Below are 27,440 nucleotides of genomic sequence, written 5' to 3'. Positions count from 1 at the left end.
TTTCAGGTTTTATTGGAAAGTTTTCGTGTTTGAAAGGGTCTAGTCAAAATTGGTCAGTTCGGGCCAAGTGGGTTGCCTCTGTTATTTCATCAACTTTATTTATACTTGTCATTCACAATGCTTTTTATCTTTTTTTTTTATTGTTGTTTAGAGAAAATATCTCTTTCCTTTTCCCATCCCAAATTAATTGTGGACGGTCTTTCAGTTTGGTGCCTTTGTTTTGTCATATTTATTGTTAGGGATAAATGTCACGTTTTCACATTTTCGACTCCAAAAAAATATATAAAGTTTTTATTTATATATTAAAAATTTATCTTTCTCTCTTTAATGTAAAATTCATAATATTTTATTTTAATTATAATATATTTTCGTTGTATAAGCTGTCATTTTTTGTCAAAAATTTTATATTATTAAAAATTAAATAAATTTTAATATTATTTATCATAAATTTATATTTTAAAGTAGAAAAATTATTTCTAAATTTAAAACCTATTTTATTTTTTTTTCAAAACGAAATGCATGACATATACAGTACTTTTTTCTTTATTTACATTAAGTATTTTGAATCGCACTTAAAAATATCGAAAAAAATAACATAATATTAAATTACGTCAATGTTTAAGATCACTTGAGTTTAAAGGGAGTGATTGAAAAGTTAGAAATTTTGAATTTGAGTTGCAAAATTTTTGTTAAGGTAGGAACAAAGAGTTGGTTCTATTTAAGAAAAAGTCAGTGAAATGGAGTGAATAATGGAGAAAGGGATTGCTACTGGGACGTAAAATTAAAACAGAAGGAGACGAAAGGCAGGTCCAGGCAGCCTGTGCATGCACAGGAAATGAAAATCATCAGTTTGGAATGATATAATTCAGACGCAGCCATCGTGTTTTGTGATCATGCTACAGCAAATGGTGTAGTGATGTCATTTTCAACTAAATGATATGCCCACATATACGTCCAATATATATATATATATATATATATATGCATGCTTTTGTTGCTTTTCTGATTTTGGTATAGTAGAATACTATTATAATTATTGAGTTTACTGTGACTATGAAGATTAGGATTAATGCTTTATTTTGCAAAGGGCATTGTATTAGTTCCTTTTTCCTTTTAAAAAATATTTAGTAGATGTGGATGGCTCTCCAAAGTCCAGACTATGATGCAGACATTAATATATTTTTAATGTGCATATGCAAGGATTCTTTCATCTGAACCAAATATAGACTAGTTCGTTTACTGATTAAGCTGGGATTTTCTCCTTGTGGCTAACAGTTTCTTGCAAGCAATCAAAGATTAGCTTGTCTTCGTACCAAAAAAAGATTGTTTTTCTTGTTTGTAATCATTTGGAGAAGGTTACAAAGGAATACCAATTCATTTTCTTTTGGGAAACAAGTTCATATTGAAGCAGCCAAGGGCAATCATCAATGGCTGAGGCAAAATTGCTTCTCTGGAAAGAATTCAAGAATGCTCAATTCTGGGGAAAATTTTTTACGTGAAAGTTTCAGCTTTCAATTGCACATTTCCTGATTTGGTCTCCAAGCTGGACTGTGGGTTGGAATATTAGGTACCGTCAAAACTTAAAACTTCCATATCCAATATTCTGCACATGGAAAATTAACGATTACTGGTTCTAGTCAAACAGATCATGCAGAAATTTTTCATCTTAAAATGTTTTGAAACATCAATAATTGATTACTTCCTGATGGATGGCAAATACATATGGTTCACATTCTGGTCAGCAGATATAACAGATCACAGAAATCTTAGCTTTGTTAATTGAAGCAGAGCACCTTAACCAACGGCTATTTTGTGGAGCCACAGTGGTTTGAGACCCTATTTGCTACAATTCGTGGATATATCAGTAACAAAGAAGCATGAACTGCCTTCTCATCTGGAAGATTTTGGGGACAAAAAGAGATATGCTAGCATGGTCATTTGCTAATCTACCTTAGTTTGACGACTGTGCAAATGCCTAATTATGCAACATGAACAATCCTTTCAAAGTTGAACCTGGTTATTCCACAAATCAATGTCTTGCTATCTTGTTTCGGAAATTTTTCCCAAAATTATCAGTTGAATCTTAAAAGCAACAAGGTTCTACATGGAATTAAGCATGGAGAGCCAAAATGCATACCTCTGATTAAATTTGGAGTCTATAATAGCATGTTCTATGTAAAATACCATTGCAGGAGCAAGAAATGGGGACTGAATTGAGAGAATTTGTATTAATCTCGATTATGCACAATCTAATTACAAGAATGCTTCTATATCAGATAAGCAAATCGTCCCCTAATTAGCTGCAAGATCTTGATTGATATACATATATATATGAAAGCCCCGCCTCTCTCCCACTTTCCTGCTTTCATTGCTATTGGGCCGAATTGAATTGGACTAATGATAGCCCGCTTTAGACTCAAAGTTCTTAAATATTTTAATTAATTGATGAGAAATGCTAGTCTAAGTAATCTTTTTTATTCCCTGACGCCAAACAGAATCAAACTGTAACCTAAAAGGATGATACACAGATGAAGAAAACTCTGAGCGTAGGGTTTTTGATTCCTTGACGTTGGCCCTGTGCAATACTGGTATAACACCAGGTTGAATTTGTTCGTAGCAAAATTGAAGAAAAATGAGAGACTAAAGTAAGGTACCATGCTCAACCTAATTATTGTATTACTGTATTTGTAACTGAGTAAGGTACCACGCTCAACCTTACAGATGCATATTTGTTTTTGGACAGAGCTGATTCATTCTTAATTACAAGCACTAATTAAATACTAATTAATGACATCTCCCTTCTCAATCGAGGTCTTCTTTATTTCATAAATCTTCTCAACATTAACCCCTCCAGAATGACAACAACACTTTCAATTGTGATTACTTAAAGAGACAGAGAGTTGGCAAAGGACAGGAGAGTGAGTGAGGTGGTTGTTGTTACCTGGAACAATTCATGCTAATAGAAATTGGGAAGCTGAAGTGAAAATGACAGTCTTCAGGAAGAGACTGGACGCGAGATGCAATGAATGGGATGTTCGTTACATAAGCCATGTCTTCAATGCACTGACATATGTTTTCAGGACCTTCCTTTTCCTTTGCCATTTTATTGACTTCTTCAAGGCCACTGCAACAATCTTTAGCTGCTTTAGGTGAAAATCCACCTACGTAATTTATGCATGGAAAAAAGTAATTTGCTACTTTTGAGCAGTAGTTGGACTCTCCTGCAACAGCTGATCCAAAAATGAGGACAAAAAATATTATACACGCAAGGAGACGAGACATTGCTAGTTCAAACGTTAAGAATCAAGTGGTGTTCTATTGAGCAGATCGGATTATACGGTAAGGGTTACGAAACTTAAGCTCTCACTGTACCTTACCTTACAGCACATTATTGATTAGCAGGTTTAGCGATTGGCTCATAAATGGTTTGTAACAGGTAAATGTCATGCTCCATGAAGTACTGATAATTGTCGGGATTTCCTTTAAAAAATGTCATTTGTGCTGAATTGGAGAAGTTTATAGAATTCATTTAATTCACCAAGATGTACCTAGGCATGCTATACATGATTCAGTAAAGATGACTTCTAGGCTTGAAAGTGTAAGATAATATGTTATATGGCCGAAGCAGTAGCATAATAGCGGGTGCCACAAACCTTACCTTTATAGAGAAGGTCTGAATTGCACTCTTAACTACCGATCATACTATCTCCAGCCTTGATTTTTTTTTTTTTAAAGCTAGAAAAATCTCTCAAGTCTAATTACCTTGTTAAAGTTGAAGAGTTTGAATGCTCTATCTTGTATTATATTGACAAGGCATTCAGTGTTTAAATACATTTTGTGATGGTAATACAAAGGAAAGAACTATTTACAATGAATGGCTGCCTAGAGTGAAGGCATTAGTCATGCCGTAGACTAAGAAATTAGGAGTTAATTGCAGCCAATTAGTCAATGGTTATTCTCTGCAATTAGGGAGAATAAAATCTCAAGTCAAGCCTCCTTCATTACTCGCCCTCAAGTTGGAGAATGCAAATTTGTAATGCCCAACTTGGCCAACAGATGATGAAAGTGATTTCATCCAGGAGCTTTCGTGAAAATGTCCGCCAACTGAAAACATGTTGACATTGGCCTTGGAATAAGAATCTTTGACTGAACGTGATGTCTGATAAACAGACAATCTATTTCAATATGATTATTGCATTCATGAAAGACTAGATTTGCTTTAATATGAATTGCAGCCTAATTATCACAAAAGAGTGGGACTGGTGTTGGATAAGAAATGCGCAGATCAGCCAAAAACCTAAATAAAAAATGCGTAGATCAGCCAAAAACCTAAAAAGCCATACAATTTCACTTGTCATGGTAGCCATGGCTCTATATTTTGCTTCTGCGGATGATCGTGAAACCATTGACTGTTTCTTGGATTGCTACGAAATGAGTAACGAACCAAGAAAAATTATGTACCCAATAGTTGATTTTTGTGTTGTTGGACAACCTCCCCAATCTACTTCACAATAGGCTCAAAACGTTAATTGATTATGACTAGGCAATAACAACCTTGACCTAGTGCTCCTTTCAGGTATCGTAGTACTCACGAAACTACATCAAGATGTGTTTGACGCAAGCAAAGTAGGAATTGACTTAATGTATGAACAGCAAAGCTGATATCAGGTTGAGTAATGGTAAGGTATAACAATCTACCTCTCAATCTCCTATATTGACTTGGATTTGAACAAAGCAATCCTGCATCAGGATCTAACTTGATATGTTGGTCCATGGGTGATGCCATGGGTTTGCAGCTAGAAAGTCCGTTGTTTCCTATTATGTCAAGCACATATTTCCATTGAGACAATATCAAATGGTGATCATGTTACCTCAATTCTCATAAAATATTTCAACTTGCCCAAGTCTTTGGTATGAAATTCACAATCCAAGTGGGTTTTAGTTGAAAGATTTTGAATGTGTCATTCCCTGTCACTATGATGTCATCAACATATATGAACACTACAACAAATGATTCTTCGGCAAAACTTATAAACAAAGAATGATCAGCATGAGATTGTGTGAAGCCAATAGCCAGTAAAGAATTAGTGAACTTTTGATACCAATTTCACTATGCTTGATGAAGTCCATAAAGAGATTACTTGAGATAACATACTCGTTGCTCTCTTTTTTTAGGCAAAACCTTGAGGTATCTTCATATAGACTTTTTCTTCCAATGCTCCATGTAAAAATGCATTATTGACATCCAAATGATGCAACTCCCAATAATGTATTGAAGCAATTGCCAAAAGACACCAAATAGTGACTAATTTTGCAACTGGGGCAAAAGTCTCATGAAAGTCTACCCCTTCGATTTAAGTATATCCTTTGGCCACTAACCATGCTTTATAACTCTCCACTGATCCATTTGGATTGTATTTAATTTGTACACTTATTTGCAATTTGTGGCTTACTTTCTTAGAGGTAGAGATGTAAGAATCTAAGTGTTGTTCGCCTTTAATGTTGATATTTCTTTCTCCATAACATCATAGCAATGTTACAATTTGATTGCCAAAAAAAATGATTTAGGCTTATCAACAGTAGAGATGGCGGCTAATAACACACTGTGAACTTTAAAAAATTTTGAACAAGAGATATTGTGTGATATAAGATATACCGTTGAGTTGGCCGAAGGTGTAAAGTGCAAAAACCCTTTTGCAGCTTCATCAAAATTGATGTTCCAACTACGAAAAGCTTGCTTAAGTCCATAAATGGACTTTTGAAGCTTGCACACCTTATTGGCATTAGCATTGGATGTAAAACTCTCAAGTTATGTCATATACACTTCCTCTTGGAAGTTTTTATTAAGGAATGCAGTTTTTACATCCATTTGTCATATTTCATAATCATGGTATGCAACAATTGCAAGTAAAATCTTAATGGATTTAAGGATGGCAACTAGTGAAAAGGTTTCTTCAAAGTCAATACCTCATCTTTGTTTATAACCTTTTACTACCAGTTTAGCTTTAAAGGTTTGCACCTTACCATCTACATTAGTCTTTCTCTTAAAGACCCACTTGCACCCAATGGGTTTTATCCCTTCAAGTAAATCCACCAAAGTCCATACTTGGTTGGTATCCGTGGCATCCATTTCAGATTTCATGGCTTCTAGCCATTTCTCAGAATCGATGTCCAACATCACCTCCTCATAAGTTGTTGGCTCATCATTTATGGGTAATGCTTCCCTTTCTAAGAGAAATCCATATCTCTTTGGAGCTTAATGTATCTTACTAGACCTTTTGAGTGGTTGTGCCTCTTAAGATTGTGGTTGTACGTTAGATGTCACAATCCCAAGCTCAAGTTCCAATGGAATGTCAATTTGTGAGTCTCAAACTTATTCGAGTGCAACTTTACTCCCACTAGCCTTTCCAATTAAGAATTCTTTCTCAAGGAAAATAGTATGCCTTAAGACAAACACCTTTTGCTTAGTGGGATTATAAAAGAAATATTAGTGTGTTTCTTTAAGATATCCTACAAATTTACATGTATTTGATCTCATTCTTAGCTTATTAGACATTGTATGTTTCACATAAGCAATACATCCCCAAATCTTGACATAAGACAAATTAGTCCTTTTCCTACTCAACATTTCATACGGTGTCTTATCAATTGATTTAGTAAGAACCTAATTCAATATGTGAGTAGAAGTTTCTAGGGCATATCACCAAAAAGATATCAGAAGATTTACACGACTCATTATGGATGGAATCATGTCCAACGAGATTTGATTCCTTCTCTCAGACACCCCATTGTGCTGTGGAGTCCTTAAAAGAGTCTAATCTGCGAGAATCCCATTCTCTTTAGATAATCCTAAAACTCTTGAGTCAGATTTTCTCCTTTTTGATTAGGTCTAAATGTGAGAATACTCTTTTTAATTTGTTTCTCAACCTCCGCTTTCTATTCTTTGAACTTGTTAAAGGATTCAGATTTATATTTCATCAAATATACATAACCATAGCAAGAACGATCATCTGTGAAGGTGATGAAGTAGAAGTATCCTCATTTAACACCAATATTCATAGGACTACATACATTCAAATGTACAAGTCCCAGTAACACCCCAGCTCGTTCACTCTTCTTGGTGAAAGGCAACTTGGTCACCAAAGAGATAACACTCACACGTTCCATAAAATTCATAATTAAACAAATCGATGTAACCTTGTTTGTGTAACTTGGTTAAGCGAGTCTTATTGATGTGTTAAAGCATACAGTGCTAAATGTAGAATAGTTTTTATTATCTTTCTTTGATTTCTTGACCCCTATATTGAGTATAGATCTTTTAGGATCAATAATATAGAGACCGTTCAAATGTGTCCCTACACCATAATGCATCTTTTTCTTTCAAGAAAGAACAGCAATTGGCCTTAATGCAAAATTCAATATCATCATATAGTGCCAAGTATGACACAGATATGATATTTTAAGATATCGAAGGAATATAGTAGTAGTCTCTTAATTCCAAGATTAACCCAGAAGGTAAAGGTATGGTAATTGTCCCTACAACCGATGTAGCAACGTTTGCTCTATTTTTTACTCTTAAGACCACTTCTCACTTCATTAATCTTTTACTCATTTCTAGCACCTTAATGTCATTAGATAAGTGTGACCCACATCCAGTATCCAATACCCATGATGACGGATCAATGGTAGACAGATTTACTCCAATGATATACAAGGTCAAAGGTGAAAATTTTACAAGTTTCTCATTCATTGACCTAGTCAAGATGGCAAGGATATCTTCCTTAATGGCATCTATTCTTAATAGATATTTAAGAATGTTTCTCAACTTGATATACCAATTTAAACATTTTAGTTCAAATTTCATGATGACATCAAGTATGCCATGCAAAATAAGGTGTATTTGCATTCTAACAATCTAGATATTTAAAGAACATTTAAGAGTAATCATGTATTATAATCAATTAAGATGATATAGTAATTCTTAAATTAATTACTCTCACTATTTTCTTCAAGATGATAATCCTCCTTATCACCTCAAGAGATCTCTACAAGAATTCTCTTAATGGACTAGGATTCCTATCCATTCTAATCATGACCTTGGGTGTGTTCAACAAACCATGATAGGTGAATTAAACAAATAACTAAGCTTACCAATTATATCTCTATACAACTTCTAGTTCAACTAGATGACAACACATTACCTAAACATATCATATATGTTTCATCTAGCCATTGCCTCTAGTTTCCATAATAATTAAGTTTTTAAGCGTCCAAATTTTATGAAACTAGTTGGGTAAGACCTACCAATAGCTCAAACATACTTGTATAAAAGTGTGACCTTAAGTGTGTTAAACAAGTTTTCGATTAAAAGAGCAACCAGTTTATCTTACTATATGGTGGAAGGCAACTTAATCATACATGGCATATGACTCAATATTTACCAAGGGATTTTTTTTATTTTTTATTTAGTTAAGGTCTTATCTTTGCATGCATAGTATTTATTAATTACATAAAATAAATCTATCTCATGCATACTACTTTACATTACATAGCATTTATTAAATGGCATAAAATAAATTTATCGCATGCATTCTATTTTGGATGATTATGGACTTTATTTATACTAATTTCTTTAAGCCATCGAAGGAAATTAGCTTGGTCTAACCTAGAGGATAACATACAACATATTGTAATCTTCCTCCTTGTATCTTCATGGCACCTTTAGGTCTTCATCTTCGAATTGTAAAATAACTCCTAAACTAACCATAATTCTACACTTATATGTAACTAATTACATTTAATAAAGAAACCTCATAGTACATATGAGGGGAGTTAAGTGAGGAGAGAATTTTACAATCTTTGAAAATCAAGAAAAAACCAAAGTGCATAGACCTTATTTAATAGATAAATACCATGATAAAATGTAAACATACATCTACAATCTTATTGGGCTTAATCCATAATCATCCACATTTATCCATCAAGATGAACGTAAAATTAAACTATGTCCTATTCTAATTGTTTATCATATGAGGCATCCAAAATTATGGAATGTCTTTACTAATCAGTATTAGGAATATTATCTATTCATAATCTTATTATGATTAAAATTAAAATATTATTACAAATTAAACCATTTTTAATTCATAATCTTTAAATGTTTTAATTAACTTTTACTAATCCTTTTAAATTAAAGATTATGTGTTTTCAATTATCTAATCTCATTAGACAATTTAAATCTAATATTTAAGAAAACATTATCTTTAATTATATTTAAGTGTCCTATTCGAATTTCTCTTCTTCAACAAAGGAAATTACTTCATGATATTTATCTTGTCCATATTTATCACATTTTCATATTTATAGGAATCAGATTCTTAAATTTATGGATGTGATTAATTAAATTCTGATATCTTTATTTTAAGGAATCAAATTTCTTAATTTAAATATATCAAAATTTATATTTCTAGAACTATTTCATAAGATATTATTTAGTGAACTAGTATTTTTAATTATACCAATTTAGGTTGCAAATATAGACACTAAAGTCCCAAAAATCATGACTTTACAAAATTCTAATTTCATTAAACCAGTCACGATTTTGTGGCTTGATGTGGGAACCAATTAGGGAATTTAATTCCCAAATTTTAACCATGGTCAGCTAACATATAGAACCCTCTCATAGTAAAATTTTATAATTATTGGACTTGATTTAGCTAGCCAAAACCCCAAAAAACTATAATCTATGTATTATGTACATAGCTACAGTTTTTGGGTTGCATATGTGGCATTATGGTGGCATAAATCAAGGGATTAAATATCTTAATTTTAGTAATCTTTTCAGACATCTTTTGAACATATTCAAACTTTGAAATTTATTCAAAAAAGTACAAAAATTACATAATTTTAGAACTCTTTAAAGATAACTTTCTCAGCCAAAATAGTGACTTGAAACTGCTGTTGGCAAATAATGGTTTTAGCAACGACTTCATGGCCTTTCCTTCACCGTTTGCAACTAGTAAGCAATCATATTAAAACACTTTCAAAGTAGATTACTTTTAAATTTTTTAGAATTTTTAAAGGCTTTTAAACTCTTATTAAAAGTTGAAAATTGAGCCATATGCAAATTTAAACAAAATCAAATTTTGTCATCAAACCGCACCTTCTTTCCCTTGAATTCGAATCTTTTTCTTGCCAAACTCTTTTATGCATCTCATGCACATATTGTTTTACAAAAGTAAGACACTTAAACAAGATCAGTTGTTGAAATAAATAAGTACTAAAAATAAAAATCGAATCTGTGATAAGCTACTTTAAAACATAATCGAAATTTAAAACTTACTTGATCTCTTCCAAATGCCTCCCATCCAATCAGAATTGGAATTAAACAATAACAAGACATACCTTTGCATTAAAACAAGCCAAAGGAGACTCTGATACCAGTACTAGGAATGGCATGATTAGAACATCAACATAGCATATTAACAAAAATTGAAACAAAATAAAATATACCTCTTACGTTTATATCACCTTGGTTATTTAATGCAAAGTTAAACATCATAGAAAATTTTAAAAAAAAATTTTACCTTTCCAAATGATATCGTAATCAAATTGATTCCTTTTAATGCTAAAAACATGAACACCTTTTTATGTAAAAGAATCCTAGCCATTCAATCGTTTGGCCTCCAATGTTGCACACACAATTACAACAAAGTCCTTATCAAGGAAAAGCTTTGTGCAATGGGCTTGTGCTAGCAAGTAGACAACAATTTGTCCTTTTTTCTTTTTTAATTTTTAGTAAAGAATCAATGGAGAAGTTTTCTTAAAAAGGCCTCTCAAGAGTGGTCACAGAAAAAACTATTAGTTTTTTTTTTGTTACCTTTTTAAAAGAATAGCTACGATGTAATATTTATATCTAGGTTTAATTTTATTATTGAGTTATTAAAATTTACAAAAAAAAGTCCTTAATATTATAGCAATTATAATCTTTAACTAACGCCTAATTAAACTCTTTTAATTAGGTCTTCAGTAGTTAAAACTTAAAATTTGATTTAAATCTAACTTAAATCATCACACTCTCAATTTAATCCAAATTGCAACCTTTGTGTGTGATCCATTAGGTTCTTAACATGTTGGCAATAGGATTGAATTATAATTTTATTAATTAATTAATTTAAATGAATCATATTCAATTTTAATTAACTAATTCAATTTCATAAATCAATATTGACATCTAATAACGCATCATAGCCACTCAATTGTTAGAAAAGTTAAAAAATTCTTTGACAATCTTTTAATGTATAGTTTATCAGTGTAATTCATTCCTTCATTATATATTCTAAAAATGATAAGGGCTTGGTGTACTCTTATTGACTTCTATATTTGTTCCTGCAGTTAGATCATTAGCTTTGTGGAGAGTTATGAAACTCATTTTGTAATCTTCTAATCACGTTAGCGAATGATTTGATTAAGCTAAAGTCAACCAAGAACTAATGAGATATTTCCCCTTGAATCATATGGGGTACTGATTCTTATCTTGACCACTCATTTGTTTTCATATGTTTCATACTATACCTAAAAATATCATATTTTGGCATCCTTGGTTAAGCACCCATAGAGATGAAATTAAAGCATAATACTCCATATACAAGTAACCTAGTGTCTTAGGTTTAGGGAATAGTTACACAACTGACACATAAGAAGTATTGCATAGACACTTGAGTGAGGTACTAAGTACAGTTCTCATGGCGGGTCATGTTCAATGAACTCACTCTCCCAAGACAAGCACGCACATGTTAGTTTCGAGTATCTCTATATTTCAACCTATGTGAGCAATTGTTTACTTCACAAGTAAAGAACATAATATGTGTCGATCTTTGAGCAATATTGATACCTCGTCTCAATAATACAATGATCATGAACTTTTAAGAACAATACTTTGATGCATAATGATTTCATAATTATCCTAATACAATTCTTTTGCGAAGCATATATAGTTCCATTTGCTTTATCTATATAAGTACAAAAAGTATTTAAACTATAAACTTATGAATAAAGTACTACCTCAATGTTATTATAAATAACAAATATCATACATGAATATCTCAATATTGTAATTCCCATTCAACCACAGGTTAACTTATAGGGCTCATATTAACATTACCAACTATGCTTTTTCTGATAAAATTTCAACAGAAAAATCCATCAAAATTTTTATCGGTATTTGTACTTACTAACAAAATTTCAACTATTACTTATAAAATTTTCTGTCGGTAACGACTTTTTTTTTTTTTTGTAGTGCTTGTTTAATACAATGCATAAGCTTATTGGGTGAAAGTCACTCCAATGCTCAGGATTAGAATTATTAGGTAACAAAACAAAAGTTGTAAAAGTTACCCTTTTCGACAAAGTCCATCCATGAAAACAATCTGTAATAGCAAATTATGAAAACAATCTCTAATAGCAAACAAGGTTAAAAATCTAGCTAAAAAGAAACGATCACCCATAATCAAAAGTATGGATTATGAACACACCATACACATTAATAAGTAAGCAAATTACAATTCAATTTTTCAAACTCGTTATAATTTCCTTTTAATTTTTGTTAAGGAATTAATCAACTGGAATTTGATCATGTTTATAAGCTTACTTGATTTTTTTTGTGAAGAATAAAGCAAGTCAATAATTTTACTTGAATGTGCAAAAAAAACATAGATAGTTTAGGAACTAAATGCATATTTGAGAAGAAAAATACATTAAGGAACTAAATGCACATGCAAACAAGGAAAGAGAAAAAAAAAGAAAAGAGAACATTGAAACGGCACGCTTTGGAGGTCGAGAGAGCGTGGGAAAGTAGCCGTTAGAAAGACACCTCATGCATCAAATTGTCACTAGCCTGACCGTTAGAACACCTTCCCCAAAATTCAAAAAAAAATTTGACCGTTGCGCTACTCCAACGTTTAACTCCAATCTTCCCCTCCTTTCCTTCATTTACCACCAAAACACATCTTCCGAAATCTTAAACCGGAAACCGAAAATCCAGAGACATTCCGATTCCATTTCTCTCTCTTCAATCCCCCGCCCCCCTAACCCACCAAGAAGAAAATAAAAAGCAAATCTCTCTGTTTTGAATCCGATGGATGAATCAAGTGGGACGATGATCGACGAGTTATACGAGTTCTCGGCGCCGCGTTTCTTCGACTTCCTGAAAGGAGAGTCGGAAGAAGATACTGGCAAAGCAGAGCTCTGGTTCGAAACCGCCTTAAGCTACGCCCCTTCTCGTATGTTCTTTCTCTTTTTGCCTTCCTCTTTCTTTCTTTTTTCTCTATTTCTTCACTGCAAAATTACTAGAATTAAGTTCTCTTCAACGATTATATTCCTTGAATCATTTCTTTTCTCTGAAACTGAATCATTTTTGTCGGCGGTTCTTGATTTTCTTGGAATTTTAGGTTTTTTAGTGCATTTCATCATTGATTAGTAACTCGTGATTCCCGATTTTAACTATCTATTACTGAATCGTGTTCCAAAATTGTAGGGTTTGAGGACCTCGTAATTTGGGGAAAAGGGAAAAAAATTTTATCAGATAATTCGAGTACGATTATTTCCACTATTACTGAACCCCGTTCTCCCACATCTTTTCAACGGGTCAAATAGGTCACTGTTGATCTATGGTTTCATCGATGAATGATTTGTGTTGGGTTGCTTAGATAAGATAGGCAAAGAAAGGAAAACTGATATGAATTGACCTAATCATCATTTCTCCTCTCAAAATATTTAGTTAAATGAATTAAAGCACAATGTAATTAGGTTAATCTTCAAGGATTTGAAGTTCAAATTTAATCATGGAGTTTAATTCAGTTTCCATATATTATCTGCAACCAAGCAAAACTGTTGTATTTTCTATCAAGGAGAAAACTGGAGATTTCATTTCCTTTTGGTTTATTTCCATAATGCAGCTTTTATGGCTAGAATCAAGGCTGGTAATAGATCCTTTCAAGTGGAAAGTCTCTGCAATTTTACTGAAGCGGATCAAATGCAGAAGGTGGAATTACTTTATCCTTGCTAAATTCAATAGCTTATAAAGCAATTTCTCTCATTCAATTTGGTCATGGTGAATATACTATTGCTGCAGGCTTCGGAATCATCAGATGTAACAGCTCCCAACAGTACCTCAGAAGAAAACGCTCAATTCGAGCCGGTGCCTGATAAAGTGAAGGAAGATGAAGTTAAACCCTCAGAGGCAAGGGTTGAAATCAATCAAATGGTCACTCAGGTAATTAGCGAATTTTTTTTATCCATTATCTTACAGATTATTCTTCTGATTTCTCATGAGTATAGCTGTGTCGCAGATTGCTAATGATAATAAAGACAAGGAAAAATTAGGGACTGTATGTGGTCAAGAGAATGGAAGGTATCTTTGGATTTTGCATATTGTCAATACTGATGAAGTTCCATTTATACTCGGATTCTCATCATTGTATTTTTTGTTCTTTTCTGTCGATTTTTCAGTGCCCTGGCTAAAAAAGTGCCTTCTACTGTAACTGGTGATAAAGAGAAGAGCAAATCTTCTGTGCAAGTAGAAGTTGAAGCTTACACCCCTCAACCATTGATGAATCTTCAGAAAAAACTGGTGAGTGACCGGAAGCACCAGACAGCTAAAAAGATAGCTAGCATGGTACGGAATCCATCTGCCTTGAAGCCAAAAAACCGGTTTCAGGGCAGCAGTGGGACTCCCAATTTGGCTCAAGAAAACCAAGCCATTAAACGTCAGAAACTAGACGGAGGGAGATCTAGACAGGTATCTTATATGCTTTCGTCCTTTTGCATGTTAACTACAGTTGTTTTGTAGTTTTTATCTGAAGTTTTGTCCCTCTGTTGCTACCCTTCTATATCTCAGATCCTAAATGTAAAACCCCACAATTTGCCCCATAAGTCAAAACTTGGTATTACCAGTGGCAGTTCCAAATTGTGCTCTTCTACCGCTAAAACTTCTAACAAATTGGAAAGAAAGGTGTGTTTCTCTGTGCTAAGTTGCTTCATTGCATTTTTTCACTAACAATTGTGAGTTAGTGTTAAACAATCGGTTTATTACCCTTTAAGGTTTATCTTCGGGAACCAGCAGCACCTTTTGTTTCAATGGCAGAAATGATGAAAAAATTTCAATCAAGTACCAGAGATTTGTCGCTTCCTCAAAGCTCTCTGTCACATGTAAATAAGATACCTGGCTCCAACATGGATTTGGTTTTTTAATTCTTTTCAGTTCCTTTTTCTTCTTTCACAAAATTCCTTATGATTAATCAGGATGATGCTATTTCTGTTCAGATGAAACCTATCAAATTGACAAGGCCCAAAGAACCTGAATTCGAAACAGCGCAAAGAGTGCGCTCGGTAAGAGTGAAGAGTACCGCGGAGCTTGAAGAAGAAATGATGGCTAAAGTTCCAAAGTTCAAAGCAAGACAATTGAACAAAAAGGTGCCTAAAGCTTATACCATCTATGATTTCCAGCTCTTATTTGGCTTTTCAGTATCGAACTGATCTTTCTTTGTTCTTTACTGTTTAAGATATTTATAATAAGTTGCTAAACTAATTTGTTTTCCATTTCCTTCTCTCGTGCAGATTTTTGAAGCCCCAACACTACCTGCCTTACCAAGAAGTACTCCAAAGCCTCCAGAATTTCAGGTAAATAGGTGGCAGCATGAGATGAAAACTTGAAGACAGTGTTTGCTAATCAGACTAAAAAAGTTTATTTGTTTCAGGTATTTCATTTTAAGACAATGGAAAGAGCCAATCAGAATGCGGAGACTTCTTCAGTAGCTTCAACAGAGGTGTCTCGTCAGGTTTGGAGAACTATAGCTTTCATTTGATTCACTTTCTTTTGAAGACCCTGAACACTTACCTTTCTCTCGCCTTTTTCCTCATTCCTTTTTGGTTCACTACTTTCTGTAACAGAATAATCAGTGGAAACCTCATCTCACAGAACCTAAAACACCTGTACTTCAAACATCATTAAGGGCACGGCCTCCAAAGGTCAAAAGTTCTATTGAACTTGAACAGGAGGAACTTGAAAAAGCACCTAAATTTAAGGCAAGGCCATTGAATAAAAAGGTACTCTCTCGATCACATCAATTCCGATCGGTATGTAGCAACCATAAACCTTCAGTAACACAAATTTTTGCTTGTGTAGATATTTGAAAGCAAAGGAGAATTGGGTATCTTCTTTAATGCAAAGAAACAAGTGACTATACCTCAAGAATTCCATTTTGCAACAAACGAGAGGATACCACCAGCAGCAGTTATTGATTTATTTGACAGGGTAGTTGTACAAACGCACCAGTTACTTATTCTACTGGTCTTAGCACATATAAAGCAAACATAGCATGTATGATAGATACCTCTCTACTGGTACTCATTACATTTTTTGTTATCCTTTACAGCTTTCTCTGAAGTCAGAACCTAGCCACGATCCAATTCCAAGAAACACCATTCTCAATCCATTCCATCTCCAAACAGAGGTATACTTTTTTTTTCATTTTCTTCAGGAATGGTATAATACTAGAAAAAATAGATAGTTGTGCTTTAACAAGTCCCAAATGGACGTACTTCAGGAAAGAGGAGCTGAGAAAGAAAGGAAACTTGTGATGGAAATTATAGAGAAGCGATATGAAGAGGAAAGAGCCAGGGTTCCCAAGGCTAACCCATATCCTTACACCACTGACTACCCTGTGGTATGCTTAATTTCTTTTATTTCTCATTTCAATGTTTTAGTTACACATAATAATAGAGAATGTGCGTTAATGGTGATACTTGTGCAGATTCCTCCAAAGCCAGAATCCAAGCATTGTACAAAACCAGAACCCTTCCAACTGGAGAGTCTGGTGAGGCATGAGGAGGAGATGCAAAGAGAGATGGAAGAAAAAAAGAAAAAGGAGAAAGAAGAAGCCCAAATGAGGATCTTCAAGGCCCAGCCAATTGTGAAAGAGTAAGAGTGATCCACAATTTGTGATCAGCATTTATAAAGTTAAAAGAGATCTTGTAGATTAATCCTTTCTATTTCTTGCAGGGACCCAATTCCTGTTCCAGAGAAAGTTCGCAAGCCTCTGACACAAGTGCAGGAATTCAATCTCCATGTTGATCATAGAGCGGTGGACAGAGCAGAATTCGATCAAAAGGTAAATTCCAGCTTAATTGGATCAATAAAATAAGCCGCCTCTCTTGTATTGGATCATTCTCATTAAGGGTTCGGTTTTTTACAGATTAAAGAGAAGGAAATGATGTACAAGAGATACAGAGAGGAGAGTGAGGCTGCTAGGATGGTATGCATGCGCACACATTTATCTTCTGTCCTACATTATATACTGCCTGTCTTGAGAATTATAATAACATTATTCTATATATCGGCAGATCGAGGAAGAGAAGGCATTGAAGCAACTGAGAAGGACAATGGTTCCCCATGCTAGGCCCCTTCCCAAGTTTGACCATCCTTTCTGCCCACAAAAGTAAGAAAAGTAGTAGTATTGCAGCATTCCTGTTTGGCTGGCGACTATCCTGTATTGATTTTTTATATTGGCCAGGTCTTCCAAGGAAATAACAAAACCGAAATCACCAAGTCTACGTGTTCTCCAAAGAAAAGAAAGGAGGAAAATGATGATGACGGCTGCTGCAACTTCCAGTCCCGCCACGCTTATGAGATGAATGATTGTTTGGTTGATGGACAAGGCAGCCTAGCCTGCGCGTGTGTTCAAGAACTTTTGAACCCCTGTGAGACCACCACCATTATTGAACTTTTGCAGGTTACACTTTTTGAACCCTGTGTATGTACCCGTTTAAAATTTTCGTATTAAAAGCAAAAAGTGAACAATCAATTCTTTGTATCATTTATTCCATTAGATTCCAGAAATGTTGCTACAGACAAATTGCATGTTGCATATTCTTCAAACAAATTGCACCGCAACCTCGTGTACCTTTTTTACTGGTATTGAAAATAATTGTCCAAAAAGATACCTCATAATCAAAGCAGGCTAAGCAACATGTATATAGCTCGTGTTATAGCAATCTGAAGACAGTTACTGTCCCCTTTTTTGTTTTTTCATAAAACAATTTAAACTAAATTTTCCTATACATAATAATAAAACTGTTACTTCTACCATCCTCGAAAATCTCAACCCCATTATCCTAAATTCTACTTCACCCAAGAAGGCAGCAACTCAAACAATGCTTCCATCAAACGGCCAGACACCTCTCTCACTCCCTATATTTACATACACTCATCTGTAAATTATCAAGTCAACAACCACTCATCCGTATCCGTCAACGTTGGCACAAATTTGCTAGCAAGTTTGCTTTTGCCGATATGCTAGAATCTGAAACACCAGAGGAAACAAAATAATGATATTCAGACTTGATTTTATTCGAAATGATTGTGACCCCTTAATTTAAGAATACTACATATGGATATAATTAGGAGCCATTCTCAAATAAGCTTAAAGAATACTACAAGACACAGATAATATACTAACCAAATGATTTCTTCCAGAACTGCTCTTGACTTTAAGCCCTGCCAAAGTTTCTTGACCTTCCAAAATTTGTAGCGCATCCTCTGAGGTCAAAGGAGTTGGGATGGCGTGGTTGTCATCAGTGTTGTATTGTCCCTTTACCATTAGGATTTCTACTTCTTCAGCTCGCAATGGTGTCTGGAGAGCAATGTACTGTGCAACATAATCACTATAATTTTTAGACAAGCATCATAGAAGTTGAAGCCTACTAAGAAAAAACCTAAATGATAGATCCTTAGAAATGAGGGGAAAAAGGGTTGGAAGAGCAGTATAACATGACAAATGCATCCAGCACACAAATAAGTTAAAAATTGAATGAGTTAAATTCATGTCAGAATTTTAAGTGGATCCAAACCTTACCTATATGGGCACAGCAATTCAAACCCTAGTATTAAGGTGGCTGGGTTGGATTTGGGTCAATTGAAATCAGTTGCTCTCACATCAGAAGTTAAGTGGACCCCAAAAGCAACTCAAACACTATGTAAGGTGACTGGATAGGATTTGGGTCCAGTGAAATCAGATTTTGCCCACTTTACATGCCACTATCTTTCTATATAATTCATTATACCAATTCAACCAATGCAAATCAGCATTTGGAGAATGTCAAAGGCTCATTAAAAAAGGTCATTTTCCTAGCATCTACCTTCAGCTGCACAAAGATTAAGACAGTCTACATATTAAGATGGTGGGAAAGAAATCTCACTTCGCATAGCTGCTTAACTGACAGACTGGGCCGACAACAAAGGTAGGGTTGCTGCAAACTGGAAGTACTTTGTTCATCCACAGATATAAGCTTGAGATGAACATCCAACTGCAGGCAAAGAATACGCTTTAGTTATACAAAATGTGGAACTGCATAGAGAATGGGGAAGAATAAAAGGGAAAAATGAAAAAGAAACGGGGGTGGGAGGGCGGAGAGCACGGAGAGAACAATCCTACAGCAATAGTGGCAGCTTAATACCAGTGATTGACCTAATCAGATTTCATAAACCAATAAAGAGTCCAACAGTGTCCTGTCATACCTCATCATTGCTTTCCTCCAAGCTCCGCAGGTACTCTACCAGTCTGCTTAAGCGAGCACGAGAACTCTTGCCACTGCCACCGCCAGAATTTCCATGTCGGGTGTGACTCCGAGCACCACCTGCCCCCCAAGCAAGCTTGTCTGTGTTCCAGACAAGCCCAGGAGAAATTCCTCTGCTGTCTCTAGACACTTCTGTATCATTTTCAACACAGCCACCATCTGAGTTTACCACTGATGAAGAAGGCTGGGATGGCCGAATTCCAGCCCGTCTTTTGCGCCTTCTCTGCCTCCCTTCCGTGCAGCGCTCATCAGTCGAAGATGAATCTTTGCCTCCATTGTCATCATTTTCATCCTCATTGTCTTCAGATCCTTGATGCTCAGCCCCTCGAGAGTTCCGTCTCCTACGTGGATGAGTACTGCGATGATTGCGTTGTGACCTAGTCATAAAGCCACCTGTGCTCTCTTTACCAAGACTACGTCGTTTAACGAGTGCTTCTGATTGTCTCTGAAATATTTGGGCAATTGATGCTTGAATCTGTACGACAAAACATTGAGACAACCATTTGGAAGAACAGAGAATATGTGTCAAGGTCTTGAGCTTATAATAGTCCAAAGATAATTCCCAGAACGGAGCAGTGAAGAGGGAAAAAGGCTACCAAGCAATCATCATTTACCAGTCTATCCAGGTCACTATTTAGGACAAGGAATTGAGTTCTTCCATTTTTGGTATGACAACCCAGATCAAAGTCAAAATGACAAATTGCAACAATAACACTTGTATATGCTTTAATAATTATACAATTGTATAAGGAATGCACATAATGCAAGTAACATCAGGAAATTCATGTTAAGCATGTTTCAAGCTAACTGTATGAACAGAAATCACCACCCTTATCTGCCAGGACTCCTATGTACATATAGGACATAGGATGATTGACCTTAACCATGAACGCAAGCACAGTAGTGAAAAATAAATGCATGTAGTAAAAAACGTACAATATATCTGACCTGCTTATTGCGAGTCCTTTCTTCTTCATGAAAAGCCAATTCCTGAGACCAAATGCACAGTACCAGTATTTGATTAGCAATATCATGATGTAAGAAAGTCATAGCAGCATGAACGAAAAAAATACCCACTGAGCAAGCAAAAAGAAGAGAAAGGAAAACTCATACCTCCTCTTCATACTTATCAATATCTGGATATAAAGCTGCAATTAATGCATCATAGTTTGGATCATCCCTGAGAGAACGTCGACTTGCACAATGTGTACGGCAAGCAGGACACTCATTGTTCCTGCAATCAGAAGCAAGTAATCAATTTGATTCTATGAGTCATCTATCCATAAAATTTTCAAACATTTACAAAATTAACCCAAACAAAGGCAAGACAGTAACAATCCATTTATAACATACCCCAGTCGCATTGATTTATCAATGCATTCTCTGCAAAAACGATGCAGACATTCCATTACAGTTCTTGTTTTCTTTATGATTCCTGTACACACAAAAAGAATAAATAATGGTCTACCAGATTTATGTCCCAACATGTATGATAGGAAAATCTGACTGAGCTAACTAATCACATGAGGGTGTCAGAGCTTCCTTCTGATCAAATTCCAGAGCTACCTAACAAACTCCAATGCACTATAAATACCTCAAGCAATAACCAATGGGATAACAGCTGATTACATAACAGCAAGATTACAAGTAGACTAACAAGCATACCTTGATGCAATCAGATATAGCAAACATTTGTTTCCTGTATGTGTCTCCATAATTAAGCATAAGCAGCACATCCATATTACACGTGTGAATACAAATACTTTGGAATTACCCTTTCATGGTTTTTCCTTCAGAGAAATCATCTTTGTATATTTATATATATTCAACTAAATTCTGTTTTATAGACATGATAGGTCTAAAATATGACTAACCAACCTCCCCAGCTACAATGTACCTATCCCAAAAAGCCCCCAAATTGATAAGTGCTTTAATAATACATGCTATTATGATCTAAATTATCTGCATTTCTTAAGTAATCACTTCTCCTATTTCACTAAGGCTACGTTTGTTTTGCAGTAAAATGTTTTCTGGAAAACATTTTCAGGAGCTAAGGCTGTTTGGAAGACTGAAAACAAAATCAAAATATAAAACATTTTACAGGTCAATGGGAAAAAGACCCGTTGACCCTGTAAATTGTCTTATGCCTTGAAAGGGAGTAAGACAATTACCAAAACACAAGCTCCCTCTCTGTCCCGACCTTCTTCTTCCTCTCCCCTCCTTGTGTCGCAACCCTCCATGTCCCAATCCATTTTCTCTCTCACTTGATCTGATACTTCTCATTCCTCCTCCCACCACTGACAGCAGCATCGCAAGTCGTCTTGACCAGCAACCTTTCCTTTCTTTCCTTCTTTCCTCTCTTTCTTTCTTTCTTTCTCCTTTTTGGCTATCAAAACTCTATCTCTTTCTCTCTCCTGTTGCAGCGGCCACTAGTGGCCTGCACCTCCCACTCTCTTTCTTTTCCTCTTTTCTTTCTTTATCTTCCTTATCTTTTCCTCTTTTTCCTTTCTCTTTCTCCAAAGAAAACTCCTTTTTCTTTCAATAACCTTTCCCTCTCAAGATCTGCTGTCGGTTTGAAGAGCTTGGTACAAAAATTCAAAACCAACCACAGATACTTCAGTAAGCAGTACTATCCACCCAAAGAGCAGATCTCTAACTTTTAGATTCCACAATTCAAGTTATCATATCACTTTGAAGCTTAGAGACTAGTTAACTACAGTTAATCCCTCATAAATAAATTTTTTTTATCATGTACGTAATTAGAGTAATCTTTCCTCTTTTTTTTCTATTGTATTTTGGATAATATTTGTTGAGTTTAATTAAATTGGTAAGGTTTTTTCCCTAAAAAATGAATAGTGCAAAATATTTTTCATAAGACGATCCAAACAACAAAATATATTTTGGACAGTTTATCCAAAAAGCAGAAAATATTAGATTTTCTCATAAAATATTTTACACATAAAAAATTTTCCTTCAACAAGTTATTTTACAATTACCCAACGGACCCTAAAAACCATGTTATAGAAGTTAGATTCACATAACATCAAAATCCCTTTCTCCTAATCCATTAAAAACAATAATAGAAAGACATGACCTGAATTTAAGCACCCTGAGTCCACAATCTTCATTTATCTTTCTTCCTATCTTCTCAACTTTAGATCTTTTAAGGAGCATCCAGATAAACAACTTTCTCCCTGGTTTTCTATATTAATTTATAGGTACTTGCCCACTTATGGTTAGAAAACTTCTTAAAAACTCATTAATTTTAGACTAAATCTTCTAATAGCATTAAGCAGAACAGTGACCATAACTTTCCAACTCAAGCAATATCAGAAAGAAAAATGAAATGAGCATTATGCCTAAGAGAATATTCAGCAAAGCAAAACTATATTCGAAGAAAGGGACAGGAGGGATCTATCATTTGGAAATGAAATTTAAACAACTATGTTTAAGGTCACATTCAGTTATGTGCAATTAAACTTTATATTTCATTGTAGGACACATTCAAATTAGATTGTGGATATGTTCTGGCAATTCATCTTTAGTTACACAAAAAACCTAATTTGAAATTCAGCACAAGCTAGAGAGAGGGGGAAGACAACATTTGAATTGTACAAAAACCAAGCTAAAAGGAATATCGCCATCAGACATTGCAACTGGAAAAATTCAACATGAATCTTAAACATTTAAGGAAGAAACCTCTCTGTTGTACATAGATATCAGGTAAATAAAACATAATTTGTCAATTAATACTACAATATGTGCATGAAACACACAGCAATCAATTTGCCTCTTGCCCTTGTAATGGTTTATATGATTTTCAAAAGACAAAATTGAATAACAATGTATGCTCACAATAAAGATTTATACAAATAGAATTCAAACTTTAAAAGGTGATGGGTTTGACCTCCACAGTATGTAAACAAATACAACATGTTCCATCAAAATACATTACACTCACATTTATACATGTATCCCAACTCCTAATCACACAGATTCAATAGAAATACTAGGAGAAAAAATATCGAACGGTAGGAAATTGAAGTAAATATTACCTAAACAAATTGGACATTGAACATCTTTGCGAATTTCTGGAAGTTCCACAAAGACAAATCTGGAAGAGAAACATATAATGTTATTAGAACTTTCTATCAAGTCATTTAATAGATGTAAGTTGCAATATAAAATTCAGCGCATGTGCTTGAAGCTGGCAGCAAGCATGCCAGTAGAGAAATACATCTATTGCGATCATCAAGATAGGAAAATATTCCGGTCAATGTGAAGCAAGTAAATATATGACTACAAGCAGATTAGCACTGGATGGGTTTGAAGAGCTTGGTTTACCTACTTTAAAAGGGTAAAATGAATGTTTCCAAGCAATCATATGTAAAATGCCATAATGAGCAAGGAAATCCCAAAGTCTCACCTGACACTTTACAATTATTCTGAAAACACTATGAGAAAACAAAAAGAAAAAAGGTGTTATTTTTTTGTGAATCTGGAAAGATTAAGGGTGTAAGAAATACAAGCAAGCCCTCAATCAACTCAGCAAAAGAATCCTCACATGTTCTATATATATACATATATATAGCACTTAAACTAACAAAGAAAAGAATGGTCAAATCTTATGGTTTGTACATAAGACAACACTCCCTTTCATTGTAAGTTAGTGCCCAACCTCTGATTCCTATTGGTGGCTAGAATTGAAAATGGAACGCTACTTTTTAAAACCCTACTAGATTGTACCCACTCTTACTTTCTTTCTTGCTTACAGAGCCATCAGCACCAAATCAATAAAATTGGTAGTAGTATTTTACTGAGATGATGTTATTTGGAGAAACTTTTAAAAGACTAGGCATGTAGGCACCACCCCAGTACTGCTATATGACCGTGTGACTCACTGCTTAGCAAAGTTAGGCTAGTGACTTATTAAGGTTTTATCAGATTCCATGGAGTTGAACACATATCACATGATGGAACTCCAAAAATCAAGGGTGAAATAAGAGGGAAAAAGAACAAAAAATAAATCCAGAATCAAAGATAAAAGTGATTTGGTTTAAAATAAATCATGCACATTATGGACGGTAGAAGGCAACCAACTACAAGTATACAAGCACATGCTAAGCTAGTATTTCTACATGTTGGTAATGAGCATGCCAAGTTTTTTACTTGATAAACATAGGACCCTGTACCAATAAAGAAAATAACAAGAACAAATTTCAGTATTTTCCAGCTTTATGTGGTTACGAGCATGGACAGTACGGTACACAGATCGTTGACATGCAAAATGCAATCGACTAAACGATGAAGAAATAAATCACAAAACACAATGCCATACAGCGAACAACATAAAAACCCAACAAATAAAACGCATATCCCTTTCTTTTTAACAGCTAAAACCACCCAAAACATAATACATGCTCCTTAAACAAAAAGAAAACAAAATCGCAGCACACCCAGCTGCAAAAGCAGAGCCAAAGCTAATTATGCAGCTAAAACTGGATTCAAAATTTATTAACGACAACAAAGGAAAAGAAAAAAAGAAAACAAATATTATTGACAGAAAAAAGAGAGAGAAAGAGTACTCAGGTTTCTCTTGAGAAGTAGAAGATTGGCTTCCATCAGAATCTGAGAAAACAGAATCCCACAATCGAAATCAACTTCAAAACACGTGTTTCCAACTATGCATCGACCAACATATAAAAATAATAAAAAGGAAAAGGACGTTACCATCTTCATCTTCTTCATCTTCATCTTCGTCATCGCCTTGGAGTTGTACTTGGTGGTTTTGGTCATCTGGGTCCTGTTTATGATATTGTTGTTGTTCTTGCTCTTGCTCTGGCTCAGGCTCTTGTTCTTCTTCCAGTTGCGTTGTCTCATCTTCAGTTTTGTGTTGGTCTTCTTCGTTTCGAGATTGCTTGGAGAGGCTTTGGTGATGAAGGCTGGACTCTTCATCGTCGAGATTCTCTGGCAATGACCGCTTCTGGGCTGGCATTGATGCCTTTGCTTTCTCGATTCTCCGCCCTTTTCCTTTTCCACCAGAGACACCCAGCCGAAGAAGAGGAGGACGACCCAGAGATTGTTCACTTGTTTTTTTTTTTTTTCTTTTTGTATGGGTCGATAAAAAGAAAAAAGGAAATAGAAACAGATGGGGAGAGATTTAGCCGCTACTGCCCTTTTCCAATTGTTTTTTTTTTTTCCTCTCTGTGCTAAGGCTCTAATAAATAATAATGTTTATGTTTAATTAATTAAGAAGAGATCAGGATCAGCTGTTAAACGAGCACATGTTGGCTCGGTGGGCGGCCTTCTCTCTCTATCTCTACTCTTCTCAAGTGGCCTACTTTGGACATTTTATTCTTTTTCCTTTTCTTTAAAATGATTATAAAGGTTTCTAAAATTAGGGTTAAACCTTTCTATGTTAAAATAAGTTGGCATAATATTTTTAAAAACTTTAATTATTAAAAAATTTAAATAATTAATTAATTTTTGATTATGTTGAATCAACTATTTTTATTTTTATTTTAATCAAATAAATTTTTACAGTTAATGATTAATTAACTATTATTATTTAAAATATCAATCATTTTATGTCTGTTAATTTGATACGTTATAGTGATATGATATTTTGACATGGCATAATGATATAATCATATGGCATTTTTATCTTCTATATCAATACTATATGAATATAAAATGCTTGATTAATTATGGTTAATTAATCATTCGTAATAAGAATTTATTTAGTTTAAAATAAAAATAATGAGACTTGATTAAATGTATTAGAAGAATAAAAATTTAGTTACATTTTTTGTAAAGTTTATAATCTTTTTAAAGTATTATGTTGAATAAGTTAAAAAAAAGCCCAAAATTACCATACATAGTGAACCTCAAATAACAATGTATATTGCAAAATAAACTTTAATTTTTGAAATTTGAATTATCATATTCAAATTATTAACTTCTTCGCACTCAAGCATGATGCATTTTTTTTTTAACATTTAAGTTTAAATCTTTCTTTTAAAATAAAAAATTTTTACTTTTTAATTCATATTATACATAATTGAGTTGTCTATTTCAAATGACATAATACTTTAAAAAATCTTTAAATTAACCCTAAAAATTTAAATAAATCTTTAATCTTTTATTACATTTAATTAAGTTTATATATTTTTATTTTAAACATTTATAACTAATAGTTAATTAATTATCATTAATCAAAATGTCCATTGTCATTTTATGCTTACGTAACACTGATATGACATTGATGTGAAAAATAAAAAAAAAATCAGATGATTATATCATCATGTCACGTAATCATCCACTATAACATGTCAATATATTATATTAGTATTATAAAATTTAAAATAATAAGTAAAATTTTAATTAATAATAATTAATCAATCATTTTAAATTCATTTTATAGAAAAGCAACGAATTTAATATTACCTACTTCCTCGTATAACCTAATGTTGTGAAGTTTTTTTAATTTTGACTATTTTCATGATTTTCCATTATGATATCACTGATACCCATAAAAAAATCATTTTTTAGTAAATAGTTTTGTATTTTGTTTTTTATTTCATTAAAATGGCAACAAAAGTAGGTAAAAAAAAAGGACAACTATCAATGCAGAGATGCGATAAGCATGCAATATTCATGAAAATAATATTATCACAAAAAAAAATTAAAAAGAAGTGAAACTCGTACCTAAATATTTAGTTTATTGATTAATGTATTATTTTTTATTTAAAAAATAAAATTTAAATCTCCTTCCTCAATTATAAGAAAAATAAATAAATGAAACTCAT

General features: G+C 33.8%; 3 protein-coding genes across 5 annotated transcripts; 1 reads left to right on the top strand and 2 right to left on the bottom strand.

The window, feature by feature from the left end:
- Nucleotides 1-2,937: 2,937 nt before the first annotated feature.
- Nucleotides 2,938-3,282, bottom strand: LOC149527775 (Bifunctional inhibitor/lipid-transfer protein/seed storage 2S albumin superfamily protein). The gene has a single exon (XM_089782451.1). The coding sequence runs from the start codon at nt 3,280-3,282 to the stop codon at nt 2,938-2,940; it is 345 nt and encodes a 114-aa protein (XP_089638577.1).
- A 9,720-nt stretch (nt 3,283-13,002) lies between these two features.
- On the top strand, nt 13,003-17,802 carry LOC110424904 (protein TPX2). 3 transcript variants are annotated; one of them, XM_021439803.2, is made up of 19 exons: nt 13,003-13,280; nt 13,956-14,041; nt 14,132-14,239; nt 14,349-14,410; nt 14,509-14,797; nt 14,897-15,010; nt 15,100-15,207; nt 15,322-15,471; nt 15,616-15,678; nt 15,756-15,836; nt 15,949-16,104; nt 16,184-16,315; nt 16,434-16,511; nt 16,605-16,724; nt 16,812-16,978; nt 17,060-17,168; nt 17,253-17,312; nt 17,401-17,495; nt 17,571-17,802. In XM_021439803.2, exons 1-19 carry the CDS (start codon nt 13,136-13,138, stop codon nt 17,689-17,691), a joined length of 2,244 nt encoding a protein of 747 aa, XP_021295478.1. In that variant the 5' UTR covers nt 13,003-13,135; the 3' UTR covers nt 17,692-17,802. The 3 variants fall into 3 exon arrangements, with proteins under 3 accessions (XP_021295478.1, XP_021295559.1, XP_021295315.1); XM_021439884.2 differs by having other exon boundaries at nt 14,132-14,272; nt 16,184-16,312; XM_021439640.2 differs by having other exon boundaries at nt 14,132-14,272.
- A 240-nt stretch (nt 17,803-18,042) lies between these two features.
- On the bottom strand, nt 18,043-25,833 carry LOC110425147 (putative E3 ubiquitin-protein ligase RING1a). Its single transcript, XM_021440003.2, has 10 exons — nt 25,363-25,833; nt 25,218-25,260; nt 23,688-23,746; nt 20,986-21,067; nt 20,746-20,866; nt 20,581-20,622; nt 19,574-20,107; nt 19,255-19,362; nt 18,516-18,704; nt 18,043-18,359 (listed from the first exon to the last, which is right to left on the bottom strand). The coding sequence occupies exons 1-10, from the start codon at nt 25,625-25,627 to the stop codon at nt 18,327-18,329; spliced, it is 1,476 nt and encodes a 491-aa protein (XP_021295678.1). The 5' UTR covers nt 25,628-25,833; the 3' UTR covers nt 18,043-18,326.
- Nucleotides 25,834-27,440: the final 1,607 nt, after the last annotated feature.

This window comes from Theobroma umbraticum, unplaced genomic scaffold (genome assembly GCF_002168275.2).
Source record: "Theobroma umbraticum cultivar Fairchild unplaced genomic scaffold, ASM216827v3 scaffold_30.0, whole genome shotgun sequence".
In the NCBI taxonomy this organism is placed as follows: Eukaryota; Viridiplantae; Streptophyta; class Magnoliopsida; order Malvales; family Malvaceae; genus Theobroma; species Theobroma umbraticum.
The sequence above is the reverse complement of the archived record's forward strand: the minus strand, read 5'-3'. Positions and strand labels throughout refer to the sequence as shown.

What these genes read in the sequence shown, in the direction of transcription:
- LOC110424904 (XM_021439640.2), top strand. Translation starts at nt 13,136, where the DNA reads ATGGATGAATCAAGTGGGACGATGATCGACGAGTTATACGAGTTCTCG. An exon ending in CTTAAGCTACGCCCCTTCTC is followed by an intron (nt 13,281 to 13,955) that starts GTATGTTCTTTC and finishes TCCATAATGCAG; the next exon opens with CTTTTATGGCTAGAATCAAG. An exon ending in CAAGGCCATTGAATAAAAAG is followed by an intron (nt 16,105 to 16,183) that starts GTACTCTCTCGA and finishes TTGCTTGTGTAG; the next exon opens with ATATTTGAAAGCAAAGGAGA.
- LOC149527775 (XM_089782451.1), bottom strand. Translation starts at nt 3,282, where the DNA reads ATGTCTCGTCTCCTTGCGTGTATAATATTTTTTGTCCTCATTTTTGGA.
- LOC110425147 (XM_021440003.2), bottom strand. Translation starts at nt 25,627, where the DNA reads ATGCCAGCCCAGAAGCGGTCATTGCCAGAGAATCTCGACGATGAAGAG. An exon ending in ACTTCTCAAGAGAAACCTGA is followed by an intron (nt 23,747 to 25,217) that starts GTACTCTTTCTC and finishes TTTCTCTTCCAG; the next exon opens with ATTTGTCTTTGTGGAACTTC. An exon ending in GTTCTGGAAGAAATCATTTG is followed by an intron (nt 18,360 to 18,515) that starts GTTAGTATATTA and finishes CTGGTGTTTCAG; the next exon opens with ATTCTAGCATATCGGCAAAA.